The sequence below is a fragment of the Bos indicus genome, chromosome 26 (assembly GCF_029378745.1).
Source record: "Bos indicus isolate NIAB-ARS_2022 breed Sahiwal x Tharparkar chromosome 26, NIAB-ARS_B.indTharparkar_mat_pri_1.0, whole genome shotgun sequence".
NCBI lineage: Eukaryota > Metazoa > Chordata > Mammalia > Artiodactyla > Bovidae > Bos > Bos indicus.
In genome coordinates, this window is record NC_091785.1 from 8,652,848 (window position 1) to 8,671,937 (window position 19,090).

At 38.9% G+C, this 19,090-nt stretch overlaps 1 protein-coding gene across 1 annotated transcript in view; it reads right to left on the reverse strand.

Moving 5' to 3' along the window:
• Positions 1–561: 561 nt before the first annotated feature.
• Positions 562–19,090, reverse strand: part of LOC109578966 (putative neutral ceramidase C) — a 64,744-nt gene continuing 46,215 nt past the window's right edge. The window contains exons 17-21 of the mRNA XM_070780430.1: positions 18,429–18,524; positions 15,755–15,901; positions 9,379–9,438; positions 6,204–6,292; positions 562–3,974 (exon numbers count right to left, since the gene is read on the reverse strand). Of these exons, the coding sequence (XP_070636531.1) occupies positions 3,782–3,974; positions 6,204–6,292; positions 9,379–9,438; positions 15,755–15,901; positions 18,429–18,524 (585 nt within the window). The 3' untranslated portion in view covers positions 562–3,781. The remainder of the gene's footprint in view (positions 3,975–6,203; positions 6,293–9,378; positions 9,439–15,754; positions 15,902–18,428; positions 18,525–19,090) is intronic.

The following is a 19,090-nucleotide window of genomic DNA, read 5'->3' on the forward strand; positions in this document are numbered from 1 at the left end:
GACTCAGCATACCTTTTTCGGGGAACACAATTCAATCCATAACAGGCAGAGAGTCAAAAAATAGAAAGAGGTCACCATACTGTTTTCTTTAGGTCAGCTAGTAAAGATCTGCTTTCTGATTTTATGCAAATATATTGATATTTGTTCTAGCTACAGCAGAAGAAAGGGTCGAAATTACAGTCCTCCTGGGGGTTATAATCAGTATAGCAGTTAGAATACTGCTTTCAACTGTTCTAACAACAAAATGTAACAGTGGAAAATGAGGTGGAAATTTATTTTCTCTTCACTTAACCATCTGAGAATAAGCAGTCAAGGAATGATTTGATTATCAGGTACTATCATGGACTCAGGCAAATAGTGGGGTGATAGGTTGCCTGTTCTTCTCTGACTAGTGTTAAGCCAATACCCCAAGCTTCTAGTTTGCTTATTATCTTAAAATACAGCCAGAAATTTAAAAAAAGAAAAACAGAGACTGAGAATTATGCATGCCAATGTACTGTGAAATTCATGTGGGTGGATCAGTTTTTTCAGTGCTTATAAGTACTTATAAGATACAGGATATGGCTCTGGAAGTCCATCCAAAGAGAGAGAGTGGTCTTTATTGGCTACATTTGACAACTCAGCAGGTATGAAAAAGCAAAAGGAACTCAAGATTTGAAAACATGAGATGTACAGAAGCAAAGGAGTCTCTTAAATTCAATTCCAAGAACAATCCATGAAGACAGACGGGTGGTATCCAATATCACTGCAGACTGAGAACCAAAATCAGTTTCCTTGGGTATAAAATATGTCTTTTACCAGCACAGCAAAGGGGAAATACATTCAGGCATCTTTGTAAGTGACAAGTCTCAAGGAGAAAAAATGCTAATACAAATCTAAAACCAAATTGCTTTTATGAAGGCAAAGTTCAATGCTGCATTTCTGACCACTCCTCCCTTACAATCTAATTACAGCCTTGAGAAACTACTTGGTATTCCCTCTACCTAGAATAGTTACTTCTCTTGCACACGTGCAAGCACGCACATCACACATGCACACACCCCATTACCTTCCTCCTAGCTAATACTCTTTAGGTCTTAGCTTAGATGTCACTTCTTCCACAAAACCGACTGCAATATCACCTTCCAACCTGATTTATATATAATCTACCACCATTTGCTCCATCTCTTAAAATGAAAAAAAATGGCTCAAGTGTCTACACCTCTCATTAGAAAATAATGTCCCAGGTGCAATTATTAATTTATTAAACATTCTATTGAATACTAACAATTTACATAATACTGATTGAAAATATAGATGGATCATACAGTACTTTTTAAAAAGTCATAGCATCCTTAACACCAGAGTAGACAGAGTACAACAAATGAAAAACAGACACTTTGACATGAGAAACAAAATCTTCAAAAGAATTCTCCCACACACTTAATCGTCCTTTATACATTCTCCACCAATTTTCATTTTCTCCATGTGCTTTGGCTCCAGTGAGCCACTCCCAGCAACACCCCCAGACACTGACTGGATCTGTTTTTATGTGGACAGATCAGATCAGCATCTATGTGCTGTTTTTCACGTTCAAATGAATAATTACAATATCTGTGATGTAGGGATCTAGTTCTGTTTTTACTTACAAACTGCAGAAATGGAACTTCAGTTGGAAGAGATGGCAGCAAGTGAGAACACAGGTTTCTGGGGTTACATGTGGCCAAGAGCACTGGTGGCAGAGGGTGGGGTGTAGAAGGATCAGTAGGCATTAGAACGGCTGCTTTGGCGCAGCTGCAAGTAAACAGCAGGGAATCACAGGCCGGCTGAGAAAAGTTTCAAAGGGAGGCACAGAGGTGGTGGAAAATAATTCAAAAGCTCTTCTGAGTCATAAGAAATACTTTTAAAAACATTATCATCAGCTGTAACATAATTTGTCTTTCTGAAATCAACTACTTTCAGAAGCATCTACTCTTTTAGGTCTCTGAATTTTTATCCTAAATAGTGCGGTGTCATTAGGAAAAATGACCATTACCCACTGAAACTGTAACTAGTTAATTCACCACAATTAACTTGCACAGAAACAGCCTCTAGAACAGCAGTCCTCAACCTTTTTGGCGCCAGGGACTGGTTTTGTGGAAGATAATTTTTCCATTGATTAGGAAGAGGGGATGCTTTCAGGATGTCTCTTGTGCACTTTATTTCTATTATTATATCAGCTCTACCTCAGATCATCAGGCATTAGATTCTGGAGGTTGCGGACCCCTGCTCTAGAGCACTGATTCATCAAAAAATGTTCCGGGTACAATATAGCATGTTAAGTCTTATGTAAATAGATGTAAATATTATTGTTGATATCATTATTATTTTCAAACTTGAAAGCTATTTTTGAAAGAAAAGTTGATTTTTCCAAAAAATGCTAAAGCATTTATACCCATGCAAAAGCATGACTCAGCTTTAAGAAATTTATTTTGCAACCTGGAGCTCCTAGCTAACTTGGATAATTTTAAATGCAATTACTTTCAGGCAATCAATGTCAGATCATCATAGCTTATTCTCTGGGACATTAGACTGGATATTTCACAATACCCAAAAATAGCTTTCAAAACAGGTTTTTCCAAATTGCCTGGAGCCTCAGTTTACCCGCTAAATAGAATACTCAACAAAGGTGATATACAAGATGTGACTTGAAGATTATTGATTTTTCAATGCCTCCCCAGAATTTACACGTTGAATTGAATATTTTCTCCTTTGAAATAGTGACCTTTTGACACATACATTCAGCCTAAATATGATCTAACTGTCAGAGCCACACTAGTACAGTGCTGGGAATGAGAATATGCCTTCATAAATATTCTATGATTGAACAGGTCCATGAGTGAGTGAATAAGTAATGACAGATAAATGAATTCAGAGCCTCTTCTTTGAGGACTCCTTTTCAAGCCCATATCACTTTCATATTAGTATCTACACTAGTAACAAAACTTTGTGGGTTTTCAGTGAATTTGATTAGTGAAAACAATCCAAAATCACTGAGAACAAGTCATGGGAATATGAGACTCAATTCAGTGGGATAAGGGCACTTAGAGAAACATAGGCAAGATCAAAATATTACAAGTCTGACTTTCCCACAGTTGGGCTCTAAAGGCAATTCCAGAAATGATTTGAACATTCAAAACAACTCTGGATCAGCCATCTCAATGCCAGGGTGACTGCTTGGAAAGGCTACCCCTCAATATAGGAAAAACTGGCATGCTAACTTTCTCTAACTGGGCTTATACATTTATGGTCAATGTTTATATAAATGCTTTTTAAATGTGACTGAAGGGAAAGGCCCTAGCCTTATGCTAATCTTAAATCCATAAAACTTCATTTTCCCATCTATAAAATGAAGGAGCCAAGTAGATAACCTCTTTCAGCTTTTTAAGTGCTAACATTCCATAATTTCTATAAATAAATAGTTTAAACATTGTTCACACATCTTCCACCACTCTCACTAACATCTCAGAGGTTCCATATTGAGGGGAACTGTCTCTTAAAATAGCCACAGGGCCCCAAGGGAAATTATGCTTTAGGCAACAACCATAAGGTAAAGTAAGCTACAATAGCAAGGTAAACAGGATACACCTCTCTCTATCTCTCTCTCTCACACACACACACCACACACATACCTGTCCCATTAGCTGTAAACCATCTGTCCCCAAAGGACAATTACTGAAGTCATCATAATAGATTACATTCACATGAAATCAGTCATATAAATCATACAGAGTCAGCTGCTCTTTAAATGTTTTATCAACTTTCACCAAGTACTTGTGACTTCAAAAACAGAGGGAGTGCTTTCAAATGAAAGTAGAACAGCGGGCTTGAGTAAATCCTGCTTCCGACTGTGTCCAAAGTATTTTATTCTGTAGGTTCCAGGCTGGGCAGTATCTGGAATGTGCCACTGTATCGTCGCATTGCTAAGACCCAGTGAGCCTTTGTGCCAGTAGAAACTGTTGGTAGGAAACAAACAAATCCAATTTTACTCTTAAAAATGTGCGATTAAAAAGTGTTCGATTAGTCATTAAATGAACATTAAAAGAATACTGACAATAAGCAAGGCACTCTACTAGATATTGAGAATATAGCAATGAACAAAACAGAGATAAATATTTCCTAGAAGCAGATCTTCAAGAAACAGTCATTTGTAGAAATATCTTGACTTGTTCTACCTAACCTCCTAAATTCTATCCATCCTAGGATAGCTTTACCCGATATTCAGAACAAAGGATGTCCCCTGCTTTAGAACCGCTACAGCTTCCCTTCAGCCCTTGCCATCCTCTACTTCAACTTGACACTTTTTGCATCTAGATTCATTTGTTCAAAATATGCATTTCATGAGCTCATGTGCCAGACGCTATGCTAGAGGTACTGAGAATACTGTAGTGAACGAGACAGGCATGGTCTAAAGTTTCACAGAGCTTATGGTCAAACTAGGACAAGATAGTAAAAAAGCAATAAAAAAGCAAACCAACAAATAATTTTAAAAGGGAAATGTGAGGGGCTTCCCTCGTGGTCAAGTGGTTAAGAATCCGCCTGCCAAGGCAAGAGATATAATTTCCATCCCTGGTCTGGGAAATCCCACATGCAGCAGAGCAACGAAGCCCAAGCACCACAACTTCTGAGCCCATGTGCCCTAGAGCCTGTGCTGCCCACAACAAGAGGGGCCACTGCCAGGAGAGGCCCATGCACCACAATGAAGTGTAGTTCTTGCTTGCTGCAACTGGAGAAAGCCTGAGGGCAGCAAGTGAAGACCCAACGTAGCCAAAAAGAATAAATAATTTAAAAGTAAAGCTAAAAAGATAAGTGAAATGAAGAAAGTAAGAGCGGTATCTCTAAGGAGATGTCCTTTATACTGAACGCACACCTGTCTAGTGGAAGAACATTCTAGAAAGAAGGAACAGAGACTGCAAAGTGTCTGAAGCAGAAGCAAACTTGGTGCAGCCAAGAGACAGAATGCATGTGAGCAGGATCAGGGCAGAATGGTTGAGATGACAGAATCGGATGGAATCAGATCACGTGGCTCCTTGTAGATCATGGCAGGGAGGTCAGCTACTAAATACCGAGAGGCACAATGGGCAGGCTGACTGATGCCCTTGGTTATGTAGAGGATAAACGCCCTGCGCAGAAAGGATGTGCTCGGCATCCTCTGTTTCCTCAGTGACATGTCCAGAGTTCCCTAAAACAGCTGGAGACACTGCTGCTCGCGAACAAGGCTGACTACTACATTTCCTGGGTGTTAACTACCGTTCTGACTTCAGGCTTTTGAAACTAAATTATCCTTTTTTGTTACCTGTATAACCATATTTTAACAATAAATATGCGTGTATTACTTGTTTAAATATTACATAGAGTCTTAAAGATCAGAGCAAACATTATGCCCATAATTTTGGGAGGCTATCAAATAGGCCACAATAAGATCAAATCTCTATTTTCCATTAACCATGGAAACCAAACTAACATACAAATAATCACTTAGTTTGAGGTCATTTGAATTAGACCAAATGACCAAAAATTTTGCTCACGTCCATACTACTGTTCCATGGTGTAAAATTTATATACATAAGAATGGAAATATTTCCAAATGTATTTTAAAATCTTCATATTATCTATTCAGCTCAGGTATTTGATAGCAAAAAGTACAGAGAAAAGTTTCTCTGAGGAAACTCTATAAGCATATTCCTTTCCTACTGGGTCAGCAAGAATTAAACACTCAAGCTTATTGTATTTTAGTAATTCAAATGAAGAACCACTGACCACATACAAGCATGCAACACATGGTAAGTATAGACTCATTATTATCTCAGGAGAAATATCAAGTTCCACAGAACTATCTCACACACCTTCACCCAGCAGGCCTTGCAACCACTTTGCAGGAAGACTAATTAGCTTTTAGGGGTTGTGTCTGTGACCATGGAAAAAACAAAACTAACAGATATTTGCAAGCATGGAAGTCATAACCTCATTAGCACCTAATCTTACAGACACACAGCACATTGTTTTGTAGAAAAATAGGATCAAGATGAAATCTAATAAATCAACTAAATAAAGCCAGGAGGCTTTTGGGGAATTTGATATCATTAATATCATGCAGTGAGCCAGTCTTGCCATTTGTCTTCTCTGCATTACTAACCAACTCTTTTCAGGGCTTGAAAGACAAAATATTCAACAGACATGCTCACCGAGTCTCCCAGGAGGCATCATTATGCATTATCTGCCATGTTGCTGATGTGGCCTCATATTTCTCCACAGTGAGGAAGGTCTGATGGGTCTGAAATGCAATTAATATAACTGATCAGACACTGCAGAGTCACAGAAGAAATCTAACTGTAGAAACCCCATAATCCCCTGTTGACCATTGCTAACCTCCCAAGACCTGATGAGTATACGTATTAGAATTTCATACAAATCCTCAGTTGTTCCTTTTAACAATCTATGCAATGTCTTCAGAATGTTAACTCATCCAGTCTATTAAAAACCATGACTTCTCTTTAGAAAATTGAATGAAGAACAATTTTAGAGCTGACAGCAAATTTTGGAAATTAGAGCAAATAAAACAAGATTTAGAAAAGGCAGCAAACCATTTCTGACACGTTCATTGATCTGTATTCTAAGACTTTCTCTAAGTCACCTCCAGATTTAGGGGGGGAATGGGAAAATTCCCTCATCTTTACATCTCCAGGTAAATGAGTTATTAGTATATACTGTCTGAGTAAAAGAACTGAAAAGCATATGTAAATCTTCTTACTCCTGGGGAGCTAAAAGCAATCCTTATATTTTGTCATAATGGATGCCTAGAAACCACATCATAAGCAGATTTTATTTTCCCAGTGGAAAATAAAATTTTCCACATTGGTCATAGTAATTTGTTTTAGACCAAGAATTCAGCTTCAAATAAACCACATATTTAAATAACATAATAATAAAACATACAAAGGCCATGAATCTCCAATTTTCCTTAAAAATCTTTACATCGTGGCCCTTAAGGTCAGGTTGTTGTTGTTTAGTTGATAATTCGTAGCCGACTCTTTGGTGACCCCATGGAGCCCGCCAGGCTCCTCTGTCCATGGGATTTCCCAGGCAAGACTCCTGGAGTGAGTTGCCATTTCCTTCTCCAGGGGATCTCCCCAACCCAGGGATCAAAGTTGTATCTCCTGCTTGACAGATGGATTGTTTACCACTGAGCCACCTGGGAAGCCAGGACTTGTGTCTAATTCACCTTTATCCATTACAAGCTTGTCATTTACAGGTGTTCAAATAAACCTTTGCTGAATGAATCACTTATTTATAGCTGGACCATAGGATTCTTTAAAATTCTTCTTTAATTACTCAACTTTAATTACTCAGTTGTGTCTAACTCTTTGTGACCCCACTAACTGACCCCTGCCAGGTTCTTCTATCTATGGGATTCTCTAGGCAAGAATTCTGGAATGGGTTGCTGTTTTATTCTCCAGGAATTGAACCTGGGTTTTTGCACTGAAGGCAGATTCTTTACATCTGAGCTACCAGGGAAGCCCCGATTACTCAACTAATGGATAATATTCAATAAAAAAAAGTTTCTGTAACTACAGTGACTTGAAAAGAGAATTGTTCATGGCCATTTAGGGCAGAGTGACACTGGGAAGGCCTTCAGTGGAGAAGGAAACAGAAGGGCCCCAGTGTATAGGTCTAGAGTGCAGATCAGAGAACAAAGCTAGGATGCCGAATGTGCAAACTCTGTGACCATCCTCTCCTCACCTCCCAGGCTTAATCTCTTCTAGATACACAATTAGTTCGTGCAAGTTACTTAATTTCTCTCAGTCTCACTTTATTCATCTGTAAAACAAAGATAATAAAATGTATCTCACTGAGTAGTAGGGAGGATTAAATGGATTCATGTGATGATGTATGTAAATAAAGCCTTTAGCCTAGTACCTGCACATGGTAAGCATTCAGCACAGTGGTAAGGATGTGATGATCACTAATAGTAAAGGGTACCAGAAATAGTTTTATGCCAAGTCCCAAAACAGCCTCAGGAATTAATTCTGTTCTCATAGTTCTTTAAGTAACTTAGTCTCCTGCTTCTCCAGGCAATAATGATGATAGTATTTCTCCACCTTAAGGATGTCAGGTAAGAGCTAATTCTGCATTCTTGCTACAACACTTTAACATCTTTAGAAAATAATGCTGTAAACATGTAAATATTCTGGCATGACTTGACTGCCTAGAGAAATTATTTCAAACAGGTGCATGTTGACTATCCAAGCAGTAGAAAAATCTTTCCCAATATAATATCTGACAATGTCACATTGTCACAACTTTTATCAAAGGAATCCTATTTTAATAAACAGAAATGGGAAGGCTCACTTGAAAGAAAGGCGTTTTGGATTATAGGCAACAATGGGCTCTGGGAGGAATGACTCTTCCATAGAGTTAATGCATTCTCTGCCACAGAAAAAAATCTCACCTTGAAATCACTTTCATGGACCCATTTTCTTTTTCCTCTATATATTTCTCTATTGTTTGAAATCTTACAGATAGAACATATCTAATTATTGCTTGTATAGTTATAAGAACATTCCAAAGGAGTTCCAGAGGAATAAAACTACTTCATTTTATTCATAGATATTATATACTTTATCATATACATAAATACAGATTATATGACAAAAAAGTATGAAATGATATGTAAGAAATTGGTAACAGCGATTGCCTCTAAAAATGTTCATGAAAAGAGAGGTGTTTCCACAGTCTATTTTAAGAACTTCTGTACTGTCTGTTTTTACATGGAATCTGTATTTCTTGTGTCATTTTTCAAGATTAATAAATAAACACTCTATTAGTGCCTGTAGCAAAGAGTAGGGAAAAGGCCAGTGCAAGAAAAAGGAAAGCATGTGTGCCAGGGCTCCAGTCATTAGAGTGTCCGCTCAGGGATCCATGATCATCCCACAACAATGGAAGCAGGATCAGAGTCAGGAGTGCAGAAGAGGAGAGGAGCCAAAGAGGGGTGGAAAGGAACCAAAGATACACTTCACACTGGCCCTTGGATTATTTAACCAAATTCAGTAGAGTTTTAAAATTGGGATTCATAAATGGGAATTGTATTCAAATCTACATCATCTCAAGAGACCATGCAGTTTTCTATGCATTGTGCTCTATGTGGTCCTAAGTAGAGTCAATTAAATATTTCCTGGCGTCTATCTTTTTAGACCCAACTCTACATTAACTGTTCCCCCTGAAAATTTTCACACCTATAAAATACAATGAAAAGCAAGTTGAAACATTTTATCTTTATTTTTTAATCTTCAGAGGGATACGCAAGTGAAAGGCTAAAGAAGTGGACTTAAATTCGTAAAAAAAAGAATCATTGATGCTTACCCGGTTTTCTGCTGAATTCTTTGGGTTAGCACCTACAAAGGTAACTTCAACAACTTCTCCCTGAAAATAAAAACTAATTTCATGAGTTCTAATAATAGTACTTTTCCATGCTCATATTTGGGCCATTATTTATGAAACATTCCTAGGAATCTGGGTACCTGTAGAGATTATATTGTATTTAATTGAATCTTCTGAGAATATTAGAGAACATACCCTTGTAACATGGGAACAGGAATTTGGACCCAGTAAATTACTTCAGAATTTTGGACCAATAATTTGCTTTTGGTAGATTCAGATATAGATGAAGATATAGAGCTATATATCTACAAATTCAAATAACCTAAATGAAATGAAATGGAAAAATTCCTCAAGATATAGAAATTACTAAAGATTACTCAAGAAGTAGATGCCCTTAATAGTAAAAACTTACCAAACTGTACTCTTTAAAGATATATTACTGTATGTCATTTATACATCAAAAAATATTTTTAAATAACAAACTAACAAGTCTTCACATGACTTACCATGGTATACAAGACCTTTTACAGGTAAATTCCCACCTGCTGCTCCACCTTAAGCCCTCTATAGTCCATATACCTACAGGTGGTATGTCTTGGGGCTTCCCTGGTGGCTCAGCCAATAAAGAACCTGTCTGCAATGCAGGAGATCCAGGTCTCTTGATGGGCACTATAAACTCCTACCTATTCTCCAAGACCTAGCCCATATTAAAAACATTTTTTAATAAAAATATTCCATGGGTTCATAATCAATGATTACCATCTAAATAGAGATGTGCAGCTCAATTATTTACTGTTAACTCCCCTGAATAACTACCATCAATTTATTTTTTCTAATTTTCTTCATTTTCACCAGTGAGATTATCAAATTAGCCAGCCTCACCAATGGCCAGAAAAATGTTTCAACAGCAGTTATAATTTTCTGCAAAAATCACTCTATTCTTTATATAGAGAAATCATCCCTGCAAACCATACCATGGTTCACTTAAAAAATAAAATTTTCATGATTAGCCAAATTTTCCTAATCCTTACATGTTCTTGTCCTTGATATTTTTCCTACCATCACAATTCCTGTTCACTCACACTCATCTTAACAACAAGAGACAACCCCACTACAGATATAATGTGCCAACTGAAATGGTGAGAAACGTCTGTTCAGCATGACAGCATGAGGAGGTCAGTATGTCCTCTCCCTGAAAAGCAACTATGTATATTGACAAAACTATCAAAAATAACCACTTTTAAATTTTATTTTATTTTTTAAAATATAGTCAGTTTACAATGTTATATTCGTTTCTGGTGTACAGTGATTATATATTTTTTTCATATTCACTTTCATTTTAGGTTATTATAGGTTATTAAAGGAGAAGGCAATGGCACCCCACTCCAGTACTCTTGCCTGGAAAATCCCATGGAAGGAGGAGCCTGGTGGGCTGCTGTCTATGCGGTCGCTAAGAGTCGGACATGACTGAGCGACTTCACTTTCACTTTTCACTTTCATGCATTGGAGAAGGAAATGGCAGCCCACTCCAGTGTTCTTGCCTGGAGAATCCCAGGGACGGGGGAGCCTGGTGGGCTGCTGTCCATGGGGTCGCACAGAGTCGGACATGACTGAAGTGACTTAGCAGCAGCAGGTTATTAAAAGATATTGAATATAGTTCCCTGTGCTATACAGTGGAACTTTATTGTTTATTTTCTACATAGTAGTTTGTATCTGCTAATCACAAATTCCTAATTTATTCCCCCCATCCCTTTTCCCTAATGCTCAAAATTCTTCAAGCCAGGCTTCAGCAATACGTGAACCGTGAACTTCCAGATGTTCAAGCTGGTTTTAGAAAAAGCAGAGGAACCAGAGACCAAATTGCCAACATCAGCTGGATCGTGGAAAAAGCAAGAGAGTTCCAGAAAAACATCTATTTCTGCTTTATTGACCATGCCAAAGCCTGTGACTGTGTGGATCACAATAAACTGTTGAAAATTCTGAAAGAGATGGGAATACCAGACCACCTGACCTGCCTCTTGAGAAATTTGTATGCAGGTCAGGAAGCAACAGTTAGAACTGAACATGGAACAACAGACTGGTCCAAATAGGAAAAGGAGTATGTCAAGGCTGTATATTGTCACCCTGCTTATTTAAATTATATGCAGAGTACATCATGAGAAACGCTGGGCTGGAAGAAGCACAAGCTGGAATCAAGATTGCTGGGAGAAATATCAATAACCTCAGATATGCAGATGACACCACCCTTATGGCAGAAAGTGAAGAGGAACTAAAAAGCCTCTTGATGAAGGTGAAAGAGGAGAGTGAAAAAGTTGGCTTAAAACTCAACATTCAGAAAACGAAGATCATGGCATCTGGTCCCACCACTTCATGGGAAATAGATGGGGAAACAGTGGAAACAGTGTCAGACTTTATTTTTGGGGGCTCCAAAATCACTGCAGATGGTGACTGCCGCCATGAAATTAAAAAACGCTTACTCCTTGGAAGGAAAGTGATGACCAACCTAGATAGCATATTCAAAAGCAGAGACATTACTTTGCCAACAAAGGTCTGTCTAGTCAAGGCTATGGTTTTTCCAGTGTTCATGTATGGATGTGAGAGTTGGACTGTGAAGAAGGCTGAGCACTGAAGAATTGATGCTTTTGAACTGTGCTGTTGGAGAAGACTCTTGAGAGTCCCTTGGACTGCAAGGAGATCCAACCAGTCCGTTCTGAAGGAGATCAGCCCTGGGATTTCTTTGGAAGGAATGATGCTAAAGCTGAAACTCCAGTACTTTGGCCACCTCATGCGAAGAGTTGACTCATTGGAAAAGACTCTGATGCTGGGAGGGATTGGGGGCAGGAGGAGAAGGGGACGCCAGAGGATGAGATGGATGGATGGCATCACTGACTTGATGGACGTGAGTCTGAGTGAACTCCGGGAGTTGGTGATGGACAGGGAGGCCTGGCGTGCTGCGATTCATGGGGTCGCAAAGAGTTGGACACGACTGAAGGACTGAACTGAACTGAAACTTAGGGTAAGCACAGTACAAGTTCTTGGTTTTCTTACCAGGGTTGTGCTCACCCTCTGTGTTACTACAGTTCAACCAGAGCGGGGAAGGCTATCAAATCTGTACTAAAGTGTCTTTCTGGATGAAAATAAGATGGCTGGTGGCTGGGGGCTTCTGCATAACCTCAGAATGGGAGCTAGTTGTCAGGGGAACAAACCAGGTGATTAGAGAGTTGGAACTTTCAACTCGAACTCCCTGATCTCCAGGGAGGGAAAAGAGATAGAGAGTGAGTTAACCACCTATGGCCAGTGATTTAATCAATCATGCCCAGATAAGGGAGCCTCCACAGAAGTCCCTGAAGCATGGGATTCAGAGAGCTTCCAGGCTGGTGAACGTGCAGAGATTCTGGAAAGCGGAATGACTGGAGAAGCTCTGCATTCCTTCCCCTATACCTTGCTCTATGCATCTCTTCCATGGGTTGTTCCTGAGTTGTATCCTTTTATAATCAGCTGGTGATCTGGTCAGTAGACTATTTTCCAAAGTTCTGTGAGCTGTTCTAGCAAGTTATTAAACCTGAGGAGGAGAATCTCCAATTTATAGCCAGAGCATCTTCAACTTATAACCAGACTGGTAGATGCACAGGTGATAACTTGGATTTACCACGGGCGTCTGAAACACGTGTGTATGTTGGATTTACCACGGGCGTCTGAAACACGTGTGTATGTTGGATTTACCATTGGTGTCTGAAATATGTGTGTATGTTGGATTTACCCTTGGTGTCTGAAACACGTGTGTATGGGGAGAAGGAGGTGGGAAGAGAGGGTGCTGGCTTGTGGAGCTGAGCCTTTGTGAAAAACAAACAAACAAACAGTGGAAGTGTTAGTAGCTCAGACAGGTCCAACTCTTTGCAACCCCATGGACTGTAGCTCCTCTGTCCATGGGATTCTCCAGGCAAGAATACGGGAGTGGGGTAGCCATTCCCTTCTCCAGGGGCTCTTCCCAATCGAACCTGGGTCTCCTGCAGTGCAGGCAGATTCTTTACTATCTGAGCCACCAAGGAAGCCCACTGAGCCCTTAACTCCAAGTAAATAACATCAGAATTGAATTGAGGGCATCAAATTGGTGTCCACAGGGAACAGGAGAACCTCTACACAATTACTGTGGGGGGAACCTCCACACAATTGCTGTCAGAAGTATTGAGAGTGGAAGGTTAAGAGCAGAAAGAGAGTTCTTTTCCAAGTCCCTAATATCAGGAAAATAGCTAAAAATATACATAGTAAAAAACCAACAGAGGAATTTATAAAAGGACACTACACATAAAAATAACCTAAGCATCCACCTTAAGAGATGAGAAGTGCAAAATAAAATCAAAGCAGGCAGAAGGAAGGAAATTAAACACTAGAGCAAAAATCAATGAAATAGAAAAACAACAGATAAAATCAATGAAGCTAAAAGATGGCTCTTTGAAAACACAAGTCAGCAAAACCAGGAAGAAAGAGGGGACATCATTATTGACCTTACAGGAATTAAACGAATTATAAAGGAATGCTATGAACAAGTTTATCCCAACACATTAGACAATTAAATGAAATGGGAAAATTCCTAAAGACAAATTAAACTGCTAGAAAGACATACAACTGACACAAGAAAAAATAGAACATCTAAATATGCCTAAATTGTGTAAAGAAATTGAATTAGTGATTTAAAATTTTGCCATAAAGAGAAACCCAAATTTAAATGACTTTGCTGGTAAATCTGATCCAATATTTAAAGAAGAAATAATATTAATCTTTTGCATACATTTTCAGAATATGAGAGGAAACACTTCCTACTCCTTCTCTGATACCAGTATTACCCTGATAGCAAGAGCAAAGACAACACATGAAAAGACTAGAAATGCCCCTCATAGACACGAGTACAAAACTCTTTAGAAAGATATTAGCAAACCAAATTTGTGAAGTGAAGTGTTGGTCGTGAGGCGTTAGTTGCTCAGTTGTGCCCGACTCTTTGTGACCCCGTGGACCACAGCCCACCAAGCCCCTCTGTCCATGGGATTTTCCATGCAAAGATAACTGGAGTGGGTTGCCATTTCCTTCTCCAGGGGATCTTCCCCACCCAGGGATGGAACCCAGGTCTCCTGCATTGCAGGCAGATTCTTTACTAACTGAGCTACAAGGGAAGCCCACATGTTGTTAAACCAAATTTAACAACATGTAAAAAGTATTGTATATCATTACTGCTGCTGCTGCTGCTGAGTTGCTTCAGTTGTGTCCGACTCTGTGAGACCCCATAGATGGCAGCCCACCAGGCTCCCCCATCCCTGGGATTCTCCAGGCAAGAACATTGGAGTGGGTTGCCATTTCCTTCTCCAATGCATGAAAGTGAAAAGTGAAAGTTAAGTCGCTCAGTCGTGTCTGACTCTTCGAGACCCCATGGACTGCAGCCCACCAGGCTCCTCCGTCCATGGATTTTCCAGGCAAGAGTACTGGAGTGGGGTGCCATTGCCTTCTCTGGTATACCATGACTAAAGGGTATTTATTTAATATGTGAAAATCAACTAATAAAATACACCCTACTAATAGATAAAAAACAAAAGCCACATGATCATCTCAGTAGACACAGAAAAGCGTTTGGAAAAAAGTCAACACCATTTCTTCATAAGAACTCTCAACAAACTAGACATAGAAGGGAATTTTTTAACCTAATAAAAGGCATCTACAGAAATTCTGATGAAAACATTATACTTAATAACTGAATACTTTTCCTCCTAAGATTAGAAACAAGATAAGGATGTTCATTCTTACAACTTCTTTTCAACACTGCATTGGAGACTCTAGCCAATGCAATAAGGAAAGAAATAAAAGGTATCCAGAAAAGAAACTCAAAAAGAAGTAAACCTGCTTTTATTCACAGATGACATACTATACATAGACATTTCTAAGGAATCCACACCAAAGAAAATCTATTGAAACTAATAAATGATTTAGCAAAGTTACAAGAAACAAGATCTATATAAAGTACTAGGGGTAGAAAACCTGCTTCATTTCCGTGTTTTCCCATCCTTGATTAAGAAACCACTTTTCTACGCTGCAATGAATGGTTCCATGTCTATCTCTTAAAAAAAAAAAAAAAAAGGAATAATTTGAATTTTAGAAATTCAAGTTTTCCAAAATTGCCATCTGAAAAATAAATACTTCCCCATTCTCATGTGTGCAGAGCCTCTGCAGAGATAAGAACAATTTTCAAAATCATTGCTAACAACTGGTCCGTGGCATGATTCAAGGCAGGTGGTGACTTTTAAACAACATCTTTCCCCCACCTTCAAGTATAGGCTTCATAAGGATCCCAACATCCCTTTCCAAGTCTTACCACTCTGTATATAGTGTTCGCTGGTAGCAGGACATCCCCAAAAGTTGTGCCTTCAGGTGCTCTATCCACAATATTTGGAATTAATGGAGACATCAGTTCTTCAAAAAATGGAGGCTTTGGACCACTGCTCAAATTGGCTACAGTATCCTAGAACAGAGAGTATTTGCTTAAGGGGCGTACAGTACAGAATGGAGACCTTTTTCCCTGACCACTGCTACTGCTAAGTCGCTTCAGTCGTATCTGCCTCTTAGCGACCCCATGGACTGCAGCCTACCAGGCTCCTCCATCCATGGGATTTTCCAGGCAAGAGTACTGGAGTGGGGTGCCATTGCCTTCTCCACACCCTCCCCAAAATGTCTTCACTGGAACACACACACACACACATACATTCACTTTCACTTTTTCTCTCTCTTCCCAAGAGCTAACAAATGTAACAAAATATGAGGGGAACTTTGCTGAAATTGGAGCCTAGATGTCCATAATTTTAACTTTTGTGACAGAAGAACATTTCGGTCACAGGAAACACTTTCACTCCCCTCGTCAGTATAATCTGAGTGTAAGCTAGGAATCACGCTACCTGAGTTTAGATTCTGGGACAACCATTCTTTACGTGTATGACTCTCAATAGGAACACATGGTCAGCCTCTGTGACATGACATTGTAATTATTCTTTTAAATGTTTAAAAAGTGTTAAGTCTCTCTTAACCAAAGTCACTACCAAGTATTTTCCTAAATCCTTCTCTGTGCTAATTAATGAATATAATAAATATAGTTTTAATTTAAAAGTTAAGATCAGCCTATAACATGCCCAGTTTAATCTATGTTTTCCATAAAATGTGTCACCTTTAATAGTGCCATCAAAATTCTAATCTCTAATCTCTAATAGCCCTTCATACGTATTTAATATACTTTAACCTTTGCTCTATATACTTAATCTTTATACCAGCCATATAATCTACTCATCATCATTCCCATTTTGCAAATGGGAAAATAGGTTTGCAGACACTCAGTGGTATTTTTGCCCAAGATCACATAGATATTCTTAGACACATAACCATAATATTCTGAAACAAATTTCTGCAAAGTGAATCACACTTCCTAAATATCACTATAAAATTTGATGCCTCTCTTTCTATGGGAAGAACTATAAACCTGTAATTGCATGAAAGTTAAACAGTGGTTATCTCTGCTGCCGCTGCTGCTAAGTCGCTTCAGTCGTATCCGACTCTGTGTGACCTCATAGATGTCTGGCAGCCCACCAGGCTCCTCCGTCCCTGGGATTCTCCAGGCAAGAACACTGGATTGGGTTGCCATTTCCTTCTCCAGTGCATGAAAGTGAAAAGTGAAAGTTAAGTCGCTCAGTCGTGTCCGACTCTCAGCGACCCCATCGACTGCAGCCTACCAGGCTCCTCCATCCATGGGATTTTCCAGGCAAGAGTACTGGAGTGGGGTGCCATTGCCTTCTCGGGTGGTTATCTCTAGATATAGCTTATAGGTTTATACATATCTTTATAATCTGAATATTCTACAAATAGGTACAGGTTTTATGATAAAAACTAAAAATAATTGAAAAGAAAGTATCAGATCTAAAATTGAAAGGCATATTATGATAAAACAATAATCAGGTAATTAAGATATTGGGTTGGCTAATAAGTTTATTCAGGTTTTTGCATAAGATGTTACAGAAAACCTGAATGAACTTTTTGGCCAACCCCATATACCTTAAAGTAGATTCCTTCTACTGAGATTTCAAATACACAGTCAATAGCTAATTAGGTGGAGGCACATGAAATTTCCAATATTTCACTGTTTTGACCTACAGAAATAGCAGTTTTGTTTCAATTTGATATATCCAAGCTTTTTCTTTGAAAGGGCTTTATTGTCTTGGCTAAGCCATCCCTGCCTCACAGCCTTTTGGGGCTTATGTGGTATTATACAAGGATCATTTATTATCTTAAAGTCGTTATCCTGCATATTGACTAATCTTCTGCCACCAGAACGCATCTTTGTATATAAACTATATACCAGAGGTAAGATTTACAGGAGTGTTGTTTCTTTAAATAAACTCATTTAGGTGTACATATTTTAGGTAGATACAATGTATATGTACATTTGAAGACAACTCTTATACTTTATCAAATCTAAGGCTCTATTGATTATAATAACTATTATTATTTTTGAGCCACCAAGAAAGTAAAAACATGCTAATGTATAATTGTAAGATTCCTTTGATTGGAAGATACATCCCAATTTCAGAGATGTTCTAATAAAGAAAATGGACATGTCAGAATTGATAAACCACTCAATTCATGAAGCAAATGGAGAGAAACTGACCAGGGTTAGGGAGCACTGGTTCAACTCTCAGTTATAGTAAGCTTGATCACTTCTCATCTCTGAACCTATTTGCTCATCTGAAAAATGGGGAAAAATGATAACTCTATACTTCACACATTGATTGCGAGACTAATATGAGATAATATATATGAAAAAAGTGGTCACCACCAAAAGATGACTAACTGACTCTGAATTCATTTTATCGGTTTCAATTTTTAGAGATACCTCACAGCTATAATATTTTTAAATATAAAGGAACCGAACACTCAAAGCGAAGGTCTTTTTGACTTCCCTCTTCATCTCCCCACTCCTGAGACATACAAACACAATGTTTGATTACCGTAGCAATGGCCTTGGCAAGGACTCTGTAAAGCTGGATGTAGGCAGACAGAGTATGCGGTCCATAAATTGTGGATGCGGCCTCGTACCGCTGCGCCTGCAGGAGGGGCAGAGCAGAGTTGGACACCATCCTGCACAGTTCGATCCGTTTGCAGGTGTTGATTTTAGTGACAGGTGATGATTGTACATCTTGCATATCCAAACTGACGTCATTCAAAGCTAATTATGACAAAGGAGGGCGAGCATTTCCATTTACCAGCTGAAGTGAATGGTTCCCTCCAACTATTCGTTAAAGGCAATGAATTCTCTTGGCGCGTGCCATTTGGAGAGTCAATCCATTTTATTTGAAAGAGGGATTTATTTGAAAGAAACCATCCTGAATAAATTGGATGGTTATAGAACCATCTGGAAAAGGACATTTAACCCATCCTCTTCTTGTTGTTTAGTTGCTAAGTCATGTCTGACTCTTCTGTGACCCCATGGATTGTAGCCTGCCAGGCTCCTCTGTCCCTGGGATTTCCCAGGCAAGAATACAGGAGTGGGTTTCCATTTCCTTCTCCAGGGGATCTTCCTGACCCAGGGATTGAACCAACATCTCCTGCATTAGCAGAAAGATTGTTTACCACTTCCACCTGGGGAGCCCATTTAACCATCACAGAACTA